Source organism: Coturnix japonica, chromosome 4, assembly GCF_001577835.2.
Source record: "Coturnix japonica isolate 7356 chromosome 4, Coturnix japonica 2.1, whole genome shotgun sequence".
NCBI lineage: Eukaryota > Metazoa > Chordata > Aves > Galliformes > Phasianidae > Coturnix > Coturnix japonica.
Genome location: NC_029519.1, coordinates 46,152,258 through 46,165,487, shown reverse-complemented (window position 1 = coordinate 46,165,487; position 13,230 = coordinate 46,152,258). Strand labels below are relative to the sequence as shown.

Genomic DNA, 13,230 nt, shown 5'->3' with positions numbered 1-13,230 from the left:
GCACTGTTTTGGCTTTCCCTCTCTGCATCCTGTTCATATTAGCCTTTTTTTTTCTTTCTTTCTTTTTTTTTTTTTTTCTTACTTCTCTTTACTTTTTTTGTCAATTTGATCTATTCTTTACTTGGGGATGCAGCGTCTATCATGGCATTCAGAATAGCTTACTCCCTGTGCATCAGACTGCTTTCTGCTAGTCAGTTTATAATGCTTGTATGCAAATTCCTGTTAGGATGTATAGATGTTGTTTTCCTAATCATCCTTTGCTAGGATCTATCTAGCCCCTAAGCTTCCCCAGTCCCTGATGAATCTGCACCTCTCTTTCTTATTTTGTTGCTTTAGCCATGCACTAAGACTGCTTTCCTACTGGCTGTTATGGGCATTCTGGTCTTTGGCTTCCCACTTGGCATCCTACATTCTGCCCGCAGACTCTTTCTTCTTCCCTTGTTTGTAGTGGTACCTATGAAGATCACAATCCCTCCTAATTCCCTAACATTTGTCTAGGCTTCTCTTTGCACCAACAGGCAGAATCTCTCTGCAATCTTGTGCTAAACCTGTTAGGTACTTGGTAATGGTGACTGTCTATCTGAGTTGGAAGAGACACTTCAGGGTGTTACAGTCCAGCTCCCCCCCGATGAACAAGGACATCTGCAGCTAGATCTGGTTGCATAGAGCCCTGTCCAGCCTGACCTTGAATGTCTTTAGGAATGGGGCATCCACCACCTCACTGAGAAACCTGTCCCTCCCTTACTGTAAAAAAAAATTCTTCCTTGTATCAAATCTAAATCTCCCCTCCTTCAGTTTGGAACTATTTCCCTTTATCTTGCCACAGGAGACTCTGCCAAAGATTTTGCCTCCTTCCTACTTATAGCCTCCCTTTAGATACTAGAAGGCCACTATCAGATCTCCCCCGAACCTTCTCTTCTCCAGGCTGAACAGCCCCAGTTCTCTCTGCCTGTCCTTGTAGTGTTTGATATTGATGTGTTCTATCTATCAAATCACGTTTGTGGCCTTTCTCTGGACGTGCTGTAACAGGCCCATATCCCTCCTGTACTGGGGACTTCACAAGACTTTACTTTCCCTTTATTCTAGCTGAAGTTTTTGCAGCAAGGAAGTATTGTCTATAAAAGAGAATACAGGAGATAGAGGACTATTAACTAGGGTTATTGTATCCTTCACCAGTTTTGGTTCATTCTTGACATTAAACTAGACCTGAAAAATCTTTTCAAATGGGTTGTTTTGCCTGCAGGTGAGAGCATTCAGAGATTTCTGTGACACCTCCATGTCATGCGTTCTTCCATCTGCGCCATGACGGCCATCAGAAAGGGCTCTGTCTCTGAGTGTTTGGGACTGCCTGAAGTATTCACACCACCTGGGTCAGGTAATCATATGACATTTGATTCTTTATCCTCAGAAATTCTCACCCTCTAGCTAGGCTTTTGTCTACACTTCACTCGTATATCTAGACTGACTCGATAAAAGTTTGCCATTATGGAATAGAAATGCAGCTTGTGGTTAAAGTATTGAGAAACAATAACATGATACATTATTAGTAGCTGTATTTATTGCATTTCATAATAAATTATGAGGAGACCCTGACTAAATCTAAATTATGAGAAGCTAAAGCCTGTCATTAGGCTTTGTTTAGTACAGAAGAAGCTGGCCTTCCCAGGAGGGCAGTACTCCAGTTATTTGTCTATGGACTTCATGTAAAGTGGAAGCAAAAGCTCCAGCCAAACAAGAAGTACTCAGAGCAGTATGTTTCTTAGCTGGTGACTCCTGAGTTACAGAGGAGTCAAATGAAGGCTGTTCAGGAGCAGGGCAAGAATTCCTAGATGTTAAAAACTTTATTGCAGCAAAGCAAAGAAAGTATCTGCCACACACAAAAGCCTCTTGGTTTGATGTTCTGTCCTTTAAATTGGCTTTCTGGAACAAACCTGTGCATAAGGTTGTGTGGGCATATATGCTTTTGAGCAAGTTTAGTAAAGTTAAAATTGAGTACAGATTGAGAAATGCTACCTTGGGTTAGTTTGTGCTTGTGATAATTGACTTCCCAATTAACTTGCCATAACTAGCACAAGTAGAAATGCCTATGTAAACATGAATACCACATGCAATCTAGAAGATTTTTTCCAGAATGAACATGTCTGTGGCTAGGAGGTCTCAATCAAAATCAACATCTAAGAAACTAGAGTAGAATCACAAACTTGACCTCATAGTAACAATTACACACCAGTTCTTATCTGACCAAACAGCACCTTATAAGGCAGCCGAGGCACATGCCACTGAGCCTTCTTCAACACAAATCAGTTCTTTATCCGACCTCAGATTGAAGATTGTCTCTCTAACACATGCAATCTTTTCGTACTGGTCCTGACTATAATTTCTGGTTTGTTTTTTTAATTATACCAAAGAAGGAAATAAGCTTTGTATCCTCGCAAAATTTTCTTGTCTCTTCTGATTTGGGGTGTTGCAGGGCGTGTAGTTAATGCTCTGAAAAGGCTTTGGGATTCCTGGATGAAAGGTGTGATGAAAGAAGTGTACTGTTATTGTTTTAGGGGAGGAATCATGCTACTGGGTAAGCCTCTGTCACCGAGACTTGCTGGACTTGTTTGTTCTGACTTGCCTATGACTCCTTTCTTTCCTAATTCAAGCGATAAAGCCTCAAGTCTATGCTGAGATGCTGCACAGTGTGTTGTGGAGTTCAGGACGGTACATCTCCCAGACAAAAGACCCTCTTTCTGACCTCTCACTAGTACCCAAAGGTGAGTGATACAGCCATCAGACTTGTTACTTGGTGGTTTGAGCAGCATGGCTATATGGCATATGTATTTTTTTTTGCAGTTTCTGGACTTTGACTAAGGCGGGGATTGGAGAATGAATGGCTCTAGTTCTGAGTTAGCTTCTGATTTGGGCTGCCTTCTCTACATCAGTAATCCTTATACTTCATCCTTTCTCCTCACCCAAAAAGCGTTTGTTTTCCAAGAACTCCTTGGCTCTCCTACAAGGTGGTGAGGTGATGAGGCAAGGTGGTCTATGGCCACAGAGTGTTGTGGGGGGGCAAGTGAGAATCCTCTCACTACACCGTAACTCTGATCTACCCTTCTTGCTGCTGCTGCAGTTAACGTGTTGCAGTCACAATTGCTGACAGCATGGTATGAGATGGTAAGTGGGATGAAGTCATAAAAGTAGCTTCTTGTGATTCTGTTTACTTTAGTGGACGTTTTGCAGTCAGTGAAGTGTTAATATGTGCAGAATCCTCTTGGAAGTGTACCAAATCTTGTACCACACCATTTCACCCACCCTATCTTGGAATGAAAATCAGACAGAAAAAAACATGGATACTGTAACTGCTTGTCTAGTATCTCACTTCTGGGGTACCATGAAAAGGGGAGGAATGGCAGACCGAGCTCTTTTCAAAAGCTGAAAACCAGAGACCTACTGCTGTATTCTGAAACTGTTGAACTAATAGAATAAGGTAGTAATCTGTGACCAAAGTATAAAATGATTTAGATGTTGCAGAACTGTATTGTAAACTGATTGTATTCAGTGACCAAGTATTTAATTTCCCTTATGCTATAGTGATGTCTCATACCTGCATGCAAGCTGTGAAATCCTTATGTATTTACCTTCCTAATTCTCCTAAAACTTGTTACAGAGCAGGAGTCTCAGCCAAGATGTTGGCTGTGACAATCAATTACAGATAAATGTGTTATTAATCAAGTTCATTTCAGTTGTTAGCTTTATGTCCCACAGATTGTTGTACCAGTATGGTAGGCAGGGTCTATCCCAACAATTATAGGACTTACAATCTCCTAAAAGCTATACACAAAATGGATGAGAGAAAGGAGCAAAAAAGTGTTTTGTGCTGATTGCAAAGTTGATCAAATAACCAGGGAAGACTGTATGAGCAGCATTTTGTGTTGTCTTAGACTATGCCAGAGGCTAAATGCTGCTGTTGAATCTTGTAAAGACAAGCTGTTGTCTTTGACTAGCTATAGAGAGCTTCTGAAAAGCAGCAAGACCTTAGCAGAGTTGGACAGTTAAGGGGCAAAGTAGAAGAAAAGCACTAGATTGATATGATTGTTTATAGCAGAGGTGGGAGTGGAATTAGCATTGTTTGCATGGCCATGTGCTTTTGCTGCTGGTCTCTTGATATACTCCACTTGGAAGGCTGAGACCTCCCTGACCTGAAAACTATCTCCTCACGGTCCATATCAAGAGGCTTTTGGTCTGTACTATGCTAGCTAAAAGTTTCAGAACAGAACTTTTATCTTAGTGAGACTATGAGCGAACATCAGACCTCCTCTAACCATCCTGCCAAAGAAAGATGCTTCAGGGATATAGTTTAATGTTTCACTCACTGAGCCAGCAGATAAGTTTGTTCAGTTGTCTTGTGAAAGCGCTTCATTTCTATGAAGTGTGATTGGAGTGATTGTGGGACTATGCCTGAATCCTAGAATGGAAAACTGGGCATGACTTAAGTATGGAGAGACCCTCATCAGCGTGTTTGCAGACCACATTATTTTCTGAGTACTGCAACATCACTGAGCAGGGATTGAGCTAAACTTATTATAGGAAGACAATAGCAGATTGGATGGCAAAATGGAAGAGCTGATATTATTTATTCTATGCCAAACTTGGCAAAATACTTTGAATAAATAAATGTTGCTAAGAAGGAAAAAAAAAAAAAAAAAAAAAAAAAGAAAAAAAAAAAAGGCAAAAAATGTTAGACCCATTTGAGGGCAAGTACAGGTAAGAAGTGCTATGAAGCCTTAGGTTAAGACATAAGAAAAAAACATTCCTAAAAGGGCAACCTTCCCTGCTTACCCAGTAGGGTACTCTTCCCAGGACACAGGTGGCAGTTTCACTTTCTTTCTTTGTCTGAACTGTTTTCATTTAACAAAGATCAGTTTTTTGGAACTGATGTTATTGAGGCTTTTGGTAAAACACAGTAGTTCAGCTAGGAGAGATGGCAACTTGAAATGCTACCCATTATCTCATTGATTTTGCAAGTAAGATCAGACTTGTACTCCAGTAAAATTTCAGTATAAGTGTTTCTGATGTGTCAGTAATTATTAATATAGCTTTACTTCTTGCTACATTTCACTTATTTTTAAAATATCCTTTGTCAGAGCTTGTCATATATCTATAAACACACCTTTACTGTGTTGATATAGAATTAAGTTATTTCTGAAGTTCATTTGGATGGCTTTTTTTCATATGTAATAACCTTTTAGTCATCAAAATGCTTTCTTTGGTGCAGAGCCAAGATGTGTAAAGTGTGAGAATAATAGTTCACATTTCCAGACCTAAATGAACCATGATAAGCTTGTCAGATGCTACAGTCATTGGACCATTGTGGTCTTCTTGGTAATTAAGTGGGTTTTAAATGAACACTGACTGCTAGAGGAGATCTGATGTTCACTCATAGTCTCACTAAGATAAGAGTTTTGTTCTAAATCTTTTTGCTAGTATAGTACAGACCAAAAGCCTCTTGATATAGACTGTGAGGAGATAGTTTTCAGAGCAGGGAGGTCTCAGCCTTCCAAGTGGAGATCTCTTAAGGATTACTTTTGAGGAATTGAGATTATTTTCATGTTCTCACTAGAGTGGCTGCTGTGCTGGAGGGTAAGTGTATTGGTGTTTCCTGAATTCTCTTGGATCTCTCTCCTGAGAATGAATGTCATAAGGAAAATATAAGTGAAGGTGATCAGATCATCCCTGCTTCTGCATTCTTCAGCATGACAGAGGAGTCACTGTTTCTTTAGCTGAGGGTGTGTAGTTGGGTGGAGCAAAGTTTTGTTGGTGACTGAAGCGTAGAGAAGATCATGCAGAAGTCTGGTTCCTGAACATAGGGGTCCACCTGCCACTGAACTATTTAACTACAGAGACAGCAGTCCAAGGCACAGGAATCCCTGCCAGGTGGTTATTCTTGTAAAGCATGAGAATCCTGCACTTCATGAGATAATAGCAAAAAGGCTAGAGGAGTGAAGGAGCTAGTTGGTGATGTAATATGTGATTACTGGCTGAATGTGCGGACTGCACATAATCTGAACAAGAACTGGCTCTTCCTAATGTTTTAGTCAGCCTTGGCATGCACTGCTCCAATGCAAGCAGTACATGCTTAGCATTGCCTGTATTCAAGCTTTTCTGCAAAGCTTGCTGCTTGTGGGACAAATAAGGCCATCTTTTCTGTGCTGTGTGAAGATTATTTCTTATAAAGCTCTAAACAGAACAGCTTTTCCTTCCCAATGCTTCTCTGTGCAACTGGTGACTAGCAGGTCTGCTGCTGAAGTGAACAGAAAAGATAGATGCTCCTTACCTAGGTCTTGTACTCGAGCAGCACAGCTGAAGGATGTATACTGTCATCTGTACACTTCAGGAGGAGGTGGGACTCGGCATTTTCACTCCACAAATGATTTTTCTTGTCCTAGTTCTTTCTTTAGCAAGGTGGAGATAAGAGCATCCTTCTAAAGAGAGGAAACTGTTTGGGATCTGAAGAGGTGTTTCTGCTTTAGTTTGTATGTCCATATTCAAATTAATAACCTGTATGAATACAGAATTATATTGAGGGGCTTCCTTTCAACTACTTTCATAGGACTGAATGCTATGTGCCCCTGCAACTTGGAGATTCCATAGAAAGCAATTCTGATTGGCTCAGACTTTGAGGCAGCTTTCTCATGCTCTACAATCTGCTCTGCACAGACCATCCAACAGGAACTAAGCCCGTCTAGTGGGAAGACAGGTAGATTTGCAGAAAACTTTTACAGCAAAACTTAGCAGTGAACACCACCTGTTTGAGGGCATAAAAATCTTTCCTGCCTCCCTTCTTAAGAAACAGTCTGGGATACATACCAGCACTCACTAGCTAAAACCAAACTTTTGGGTGAGTTTCTCTTCTTCTTGCTTCCCTTGCTGAACACATCTGTGTGCAGACATCTCAGTTTCTTTTGTGGCTCTACTGTTTTTTTTTCTTTTCCTGATTTTTGTTTCTAGCCCTGTCTTCCTCATAGTTTTGCTCAACTTTCTCACCCTTTAAGACAGAGTGTAGAACTCCATTCAGTCTCCCCTGACTTCACTATTATTTGCTGTCATAGGTTTGTGCATTGTGTCTTTATCTTTGCTGCTGATCTGTCCTTTGGGCACACATCTTAAGCCACTGGCAAGTTTTGCTGTTACCCTGCTCTGCTGACTCTGTTTTGCTTTCACTGTGCTGCCTTGTCACCCCAGAAAATGTGAGAAAACGTGTGAGCTCTCCATCTCTCCATCCGTCTGTTCATTACTGCTCCTGTCTTCTCAGGTCCTGTTCAGAAATGACTGTGTAAAAGGCCTGAAAAGGGGGAATATAACATCAAGTGTGTCTGACCCACAGCAAATGCAAACCTGGTTTAATGGTAATAAAACAGTATGGTGACTAGTTAGCTAAGTGCCTCCTCCTCAGAGCTTGCAATTTCTGTGTTTCACTTCAGTCATATTGAGGAGGTATTCCACATGTTCTTCTAACAACTTGTACTAATGCCAGCCACAATGTAGAGACTCAATGCATGGTTTGACAACAAGTACAATGTAGAATTACTAGGGTTCTGAAATAATTGCAGTTAATGCTTTGCATTGTGGTACAGCAACACTACTGAGGACAGTTGCAAAACTGCGGTTTTCCTAGTGTTCTATGGCTTAATGCTGCATAAAAGGAAATAAATGGAAGGAAAAGGCTCATTCTTCCTTTATCCACATGCGAGTCAGGTTCCAAACTTTTTCACAAGTCTGTTGTTGACTTTTAGTGTGTAACTCAGACTGGGTCTTGCTGCAGTGTGTTGAAACGTTAGTAGATATTTCTCTTCTCTCTGTCACATTGTCTGGCAGGAGCCACAACATGTGCATGCTTTTGGTGAGAAAAAACCCAAACCCAGTAGGAGACCAATACGTGTTACTACTCATAACAATGCAAAATAACACAAAACTGTACTTTGTAGCATCTCTTATACCCCAGAGTGCAGAAGTTACCACATCGGTCGTGAATTATTACAGTCAAGTTCAGCTTAAGCACCTCTCTGGGCAGCCAAATGCACTCGAGATCTGTGTAATATTTGTTGATGAGAAATAGTCTCTACTAGAGATACCTGCACTATACTTGTGGCTTTTCTCAGAGGCAGATGTGAAGTAATGAAGGCAAAATGGAACACAGGAGATTCTTACTAAATATAAGGTAAAAAGCTTTTGCTGTGAGGAGTGTGATAACAAACTGAACCAGGATTCTGAGAGGCTATGGGATCTCTGTCCTTGGAAATACTAAAAACCTGATAAAGCCTGGGGAAACCTGATCTAATGGGGGTTTGTTTGAGAACTTCAGAGTCCTAGCGTTCAGGGGCGTTTCCAACCTACCTGCTTCTGCGAGTCTGTGATGAGTTAAGCTGGGCCAGGTACAGTTTTGCACAGGACATGCTATTGTGTTTGTAACAGAGTTGAATTTTTACATATTTTCTTTTTCAATGCAGATATTGACTCAGATGGACTCAGGAGGGAGGAATGTGAATCCATGGAAGATAGCCCTCATCGTTGCATCAGTAATAATTGGTCTGGCCATCATAATTGGCTTGATTACTTATTTTTTGTGCCATTGTAAGTGCATCATTTTGTTGTCTTGAGTATCTATTGTGTTTCACTTGCTGTTGTAGTCCTGCCCAGTGATTTAGTTAAGAAATCTACTGTGGGTATAGAATCTGCATGGGAACTTATTAGATCCTGTTGAAGTCCTTTACTAATTGGAAATCCTGCAAGATTACTTAAAATATCACTTGCTTGAATGGGGATTTAAAGTTTGTCCATTCTTCAGTTTGTCTTGCCCTGCTACCTCCACTGTTATCCATAGTTAGATAATAACTGTGTGTTGTGTGTAAGCCCAGAAGTATGTCTTAACATTCAGGTGATGTATGCATAGTAATCTTGGTCTTGAACAAGGTTTTTGCAGAAACCATCTGGCACAACACTGCAGAAAGAGAAAGGATGGAGGTTTGGGTTTTCTGGAGTCCTGATTGCCAAGGACTCCATTTCAGTAGTAACTGAGTGATACCACTCTGTTTCCACTACTGTGAGGGGTTTTGAAACTAATTTCTGCCATGACAGAACTAGCTGTATTGCTGTCTTTGCTCACCAAAATTCAGCAAGGCCATAGATAATCGTAGGGCTCTAGACAATGTAGTGGCAGAGCCGCAGCTTATTTTTTCAAATAGCTTTTTGCTAATTCTGTATTGTAAGGGCCATCAGCCATTCACCTGAAGGACCTATTTTAACCTTAACCCAGCTGCTCAATGAATGTGAAAAGCTCTGGGAAGGCCACTTGCCTCTGAGGGGCAGGGGCATACCAGAAGGCATCTAGTTTGATGGTCCTCAGAGAAGATTTGTAGCAAATGTAATTTAGAACTGCTTGGGATGGTTGTAAGGGTGGAAATAAGTCTTCAGCTGTGTGGTGAGACAAGATGTCCCAGATCCCCCTTGCCTCACTGTGCTGTCCAGAGTTTGGCCACAACTGATAGTGTCACAATCAGAGCCTAGGAGCCTTGTGCCGTGATCTGCACAGAACTATGCATGTCTGATTTGTACTGAAGGAGTGAAGCAACTTTACCTCTTCCTCTCTTATGTAGATCAGGACCGATACTACAATGCAACTTTCCTTATCACCAATGTTCCATATGACCTTCAGTATGGAAGGCAAACAACGGAGGAGTTCAGATACCTGAGCCAAGAGATTGAAACCATGGTAAACTAAGTTGTTTCTCTATCTCTACCTGGCCTATGGTGAAGAATTTCCTACAGTTGTGTGGTTGGAAATAAGTGAGGGATGACTATGCTTCATGCTCATGTACTTAGATTATATAGACTATATTAGGCTATTCCAAGGGCAAAAGCTAGGACAGTTAAACGTTGGAGTAAGTAGAGTCTATTCTCTGGCTCTGCTATTCACCTTTGCTTAGTGGTGTAATAGAGACTACCCAGTCTGCTACTGCCAATAGAGTAACTGCCAATGACAAGGTTAAATGTTAAATACTTGGGAAATAGAGGAGATTACTAGGGTGGAAGAACTCTATTGAAAGTCTGTCATGCATATGGCTGTCAATCATGGTGTCCGCATGCTTTGTAATTTTTCTATGGTACTTATCTTTCCAAATCATTTAGAGGAAGCTTGGTGGTGGTTTTGCTGCTTAGGGTGGATGGGGAAAACAGCACAGTGTGATCAAGGCTGAGCTCATCAGTATTAAATGTTTAGTTCTCTTAGAAATAATCAGGAGTTAGATGCTGAACTACTATTAGGAGCTTAATGATTTTGCCATAGTTGCACAGGACTTGCACAGAGAGCAGTGAATGATCCTGTGCAACCTCACACCAAATCAAAAAGGATTTGGAAGCAGTCATGGGCATAATCAGTGCAGGAATAGCACTCGACTGGTGGAGGATGTTCTTTGCTGGCTGGTGATGTGGATTGTACCCTAGCAGTCCTGTGCTATTACTTATTGAACTTAAAGAGCTGGGAACTAAAATTGTAGGTCTTCCCCATTAAATTGGGGTTATACTACGGAAATCAGTAACTAAAAGCTGAACTGCCCAGCAGAGGAACAGTTTAAACTCTGTGATGCAGTGTTCCAGTTGGGTCCACATAGGGTATAAATCTAGAGCTGAAAGACATTGTTTGCCCTGCACATGCATACTGGCAGCAGTACTGTTGCTTGGCATTCTTTTCCTTTCAGCAAAGATACCAGAAAGCTAGGGTGGTATAGAAAAGAGAAATAAATTACTTCTAAGATGCACAAAGTACAGTAAGAAAGGCTTATATGGACAAATTAGCAGAGGAAGTCTTCTTAACTTGTTTAAATTAGAAAGTTTTGACTGCATGTATTTCTGGGAGCTGTTATATGATTTGGTTCAGGATAACTTCACCCTAGATTGTAGAATCACATAATCAGTCAGTTCATCTCCATTGCCTATTGTCCTGTCACTGGACATCACTGAAAAGAATCTGACTCAGTCTTCTATGCCTCTTAGTCATCTTCCAGTCATCTTTATGTCCTCCCCAGTCATCTTCTGACTCTAGCTTTCAACAGGGAGTGTTAAATTCCTTGTTGCTGTCTCTGCAGTCAGGAAGGAGGAATTATATAAGCAATTCTTCCCCGCTCCACTGCAAACCTGTCAACTTTGTCTTTTAAATGTTACTGTAGTGATAAAGAGACCTTGCTTTGTGCAAGCAGGATAGTAAGCGTGCATGCTGTCTGTTCCAGCAACCCTGTAGTTGAAAAGGTGCCTGGAGAGCAGAACAGAGAGCAGAATTTGCTAACTCAACTGTTTATTTTGATTCTGCAATCTCCAATGGAAATTCAGCAGTAGCTCTGGTGTAGAGATGGGGCTCTAAAGGCAGCTTTTATGTTTTAGGTGTTCCCAAGACTGTTTCGGTTTGAGAGGATGCATGTATTACGGGTGTATTTTGATATACTCTTTTCCTTTAACAGATGGCTAGAGTATTTAAGGGGTCCTTTCTGAGACGCAAGTACATTAGATCTCATGTTGTCAGTCTAAGGTAAGTAACGTGAAGGTCAGGAACAAGCAGAAATGTGATAAATATAATTTCTTCCTACTCCTTGACCACAGGGAATGTACATGGTTGCTTATGCTTGGATCATGCCTGCTGGGTATCTTAAGTCTTGGCTTGTTGTCACTTTCCTTCTGAATTCTCAGTATTTGTGAGGGCTTAGGCTACTTCAGAAATGAGCAAGGAAGAGAAAATAGGCCCTATATTTATGCATATTGATTACCTGAACACCAGTTCTTTGTAGATGTGATGCAGTAAATGAATCCCAGCCTTCACTTCTAGTTAAGCTTGAGCGATCCAGTCAGCATTTTATTCCTCATCATGTTTTCTGTAGAAACTCAAGCTGGTGTTTACCCCCCTGCGTGGTGTACAGCAGGAGGTGACTATTGTCCACCCGCTCTGCAAAGATATGAAGGAATAAATTCCAGTCTGAGATATCTGCAGAGACAGGAAAGGAAGCAAGTGTGACACAAGAATATGGAGGTTGTGAGAACTTATAAGTCTCCCCTCTCCATGCAGTACTTTTGTATTTCTGTCAGTGGTAAGAACCATCACTTCCCTCTGTCACATGATTTGGGTTTGGAGTAGTAACATTTCTGTAAGGCCCATATCTGCTGAGGAATATTTTTCCCTGGACAGCAAAGAATGCCATGCTTCCTGAAAATGTCCTTTTCCACAGCACTTTGAGACTCTCTTAGAATCATAGAAAGGCTTGCATTAGAAGGTACCTTAAAGACCACTCAGTCCCAGCCCCCGACTGTGGGCAGAACTGCCACTCACTGGATCAGGCTGTCCATTGCGCCATCTGACTTGGCCTGGAACATCTCTGGGATGGGACATCCACATCTTCTCTGGGCAATGTGTTCCACTGCCTCAACATCCTCTGTGTAAAGAATTTCCTTTTGTCATCTAGCCCAAGTCTCCCTTCATTTTTTCAAAACTGTTCCTCCTTGTCCTATCAATAGTGGATCATGTAGAAAGCCTCTCTTGCTTTGACCTGTGTCTACATGGTTATTTCTTTAAGGTGCTCAACATTTTTTTTCCACTGGTGGTTTCTTCTGTAAATCTCCTATACTCCGTTTTAACTGAAACTATAAAATTTAGGACCTAGACTTAAAGCAGCGTCTTTACATTTTAGGCTGACCAAACAGTGTACTGCCTCTAAACTTTCACTAGAGACACCTTATCTCTTGCAGCTGAGCACTGAGTCAGGTTATCTGCATCTCTGCTGTCTTTGCCTTCAGGTTTCTGTTGGTTTTCCTTTAGACTGTTGGGATTAATATTTTTTTGCTGATATTAAGTGATCACGCCTTGCTCTGATAACACAAACTACTGAGATTTTTTTCTCTGGATCCAAAGGAACTTTCTGATAAACTGACAAGTAACTTAAATGTAAAGAATACCAGAAGACCTTTCTAATTTCTGTAGGTCTAGACTAAACTGCATAGACACTAAAGGGAGTGATCCTTCCTCTCCTCCCAGAAGATTCTCCCTGATCACTGTTACAGTATGAACCAGGCCTTTTGCTGCCTGCTGACATATGTCATCTTACCTTGCTTGTGCACAGCTATGCTATTCATTCGGCACATCACTGCAGACCAGACCTGTTCTCATATAAGGAAAGCAGACATCACAAAGCAGGACACAGAGGCTTA

The 13,230-nt window shown here is 41.2% G+C and overlaps 1 protein-coding gene across 2 annotated transcripts in view; it reads left to right on the top strand.

Moving 5' to 3' along the window:
• LOC107313521 (transmembrane protease serine 11E-like) overlaps positions 1-13,230 on the top strand; it is a 37,885-nt gene that overhangs the window by 16,674 nt on the left and 7,981 nt on the right. The window contains exons 2-6 of one of the 2 annotated variants that reach the window (XM_032444518.1): positions 1,244-1,375; positions 2,649-2,759; positions 8,493-8,616; positions 9,639-9,754; positions 11,496-11,563. In XM_032444518.1, the coding sequence (XP_032300409.1) occupies positions 8,505-8,616; positions 9,639-9,754; positions 11,496-11,563 (296 nt within the window). In that variant the 5' untranslated portion in view covers positions 1,244-1,375; positions 2,649-2,759; positions 8,493-8,504. Of the gene's footprint in view, positions 1-1,243; positions 1,376-2,648; positions 2,760-5,359; positions 5,626-8,492; positions 8,617-9,638; positions 9,755-11,495; positions 11,564-13,230 lie in introns of those variants that run through there. The other variant, XM_015861844.2, reaches the window with a different exon arrangement.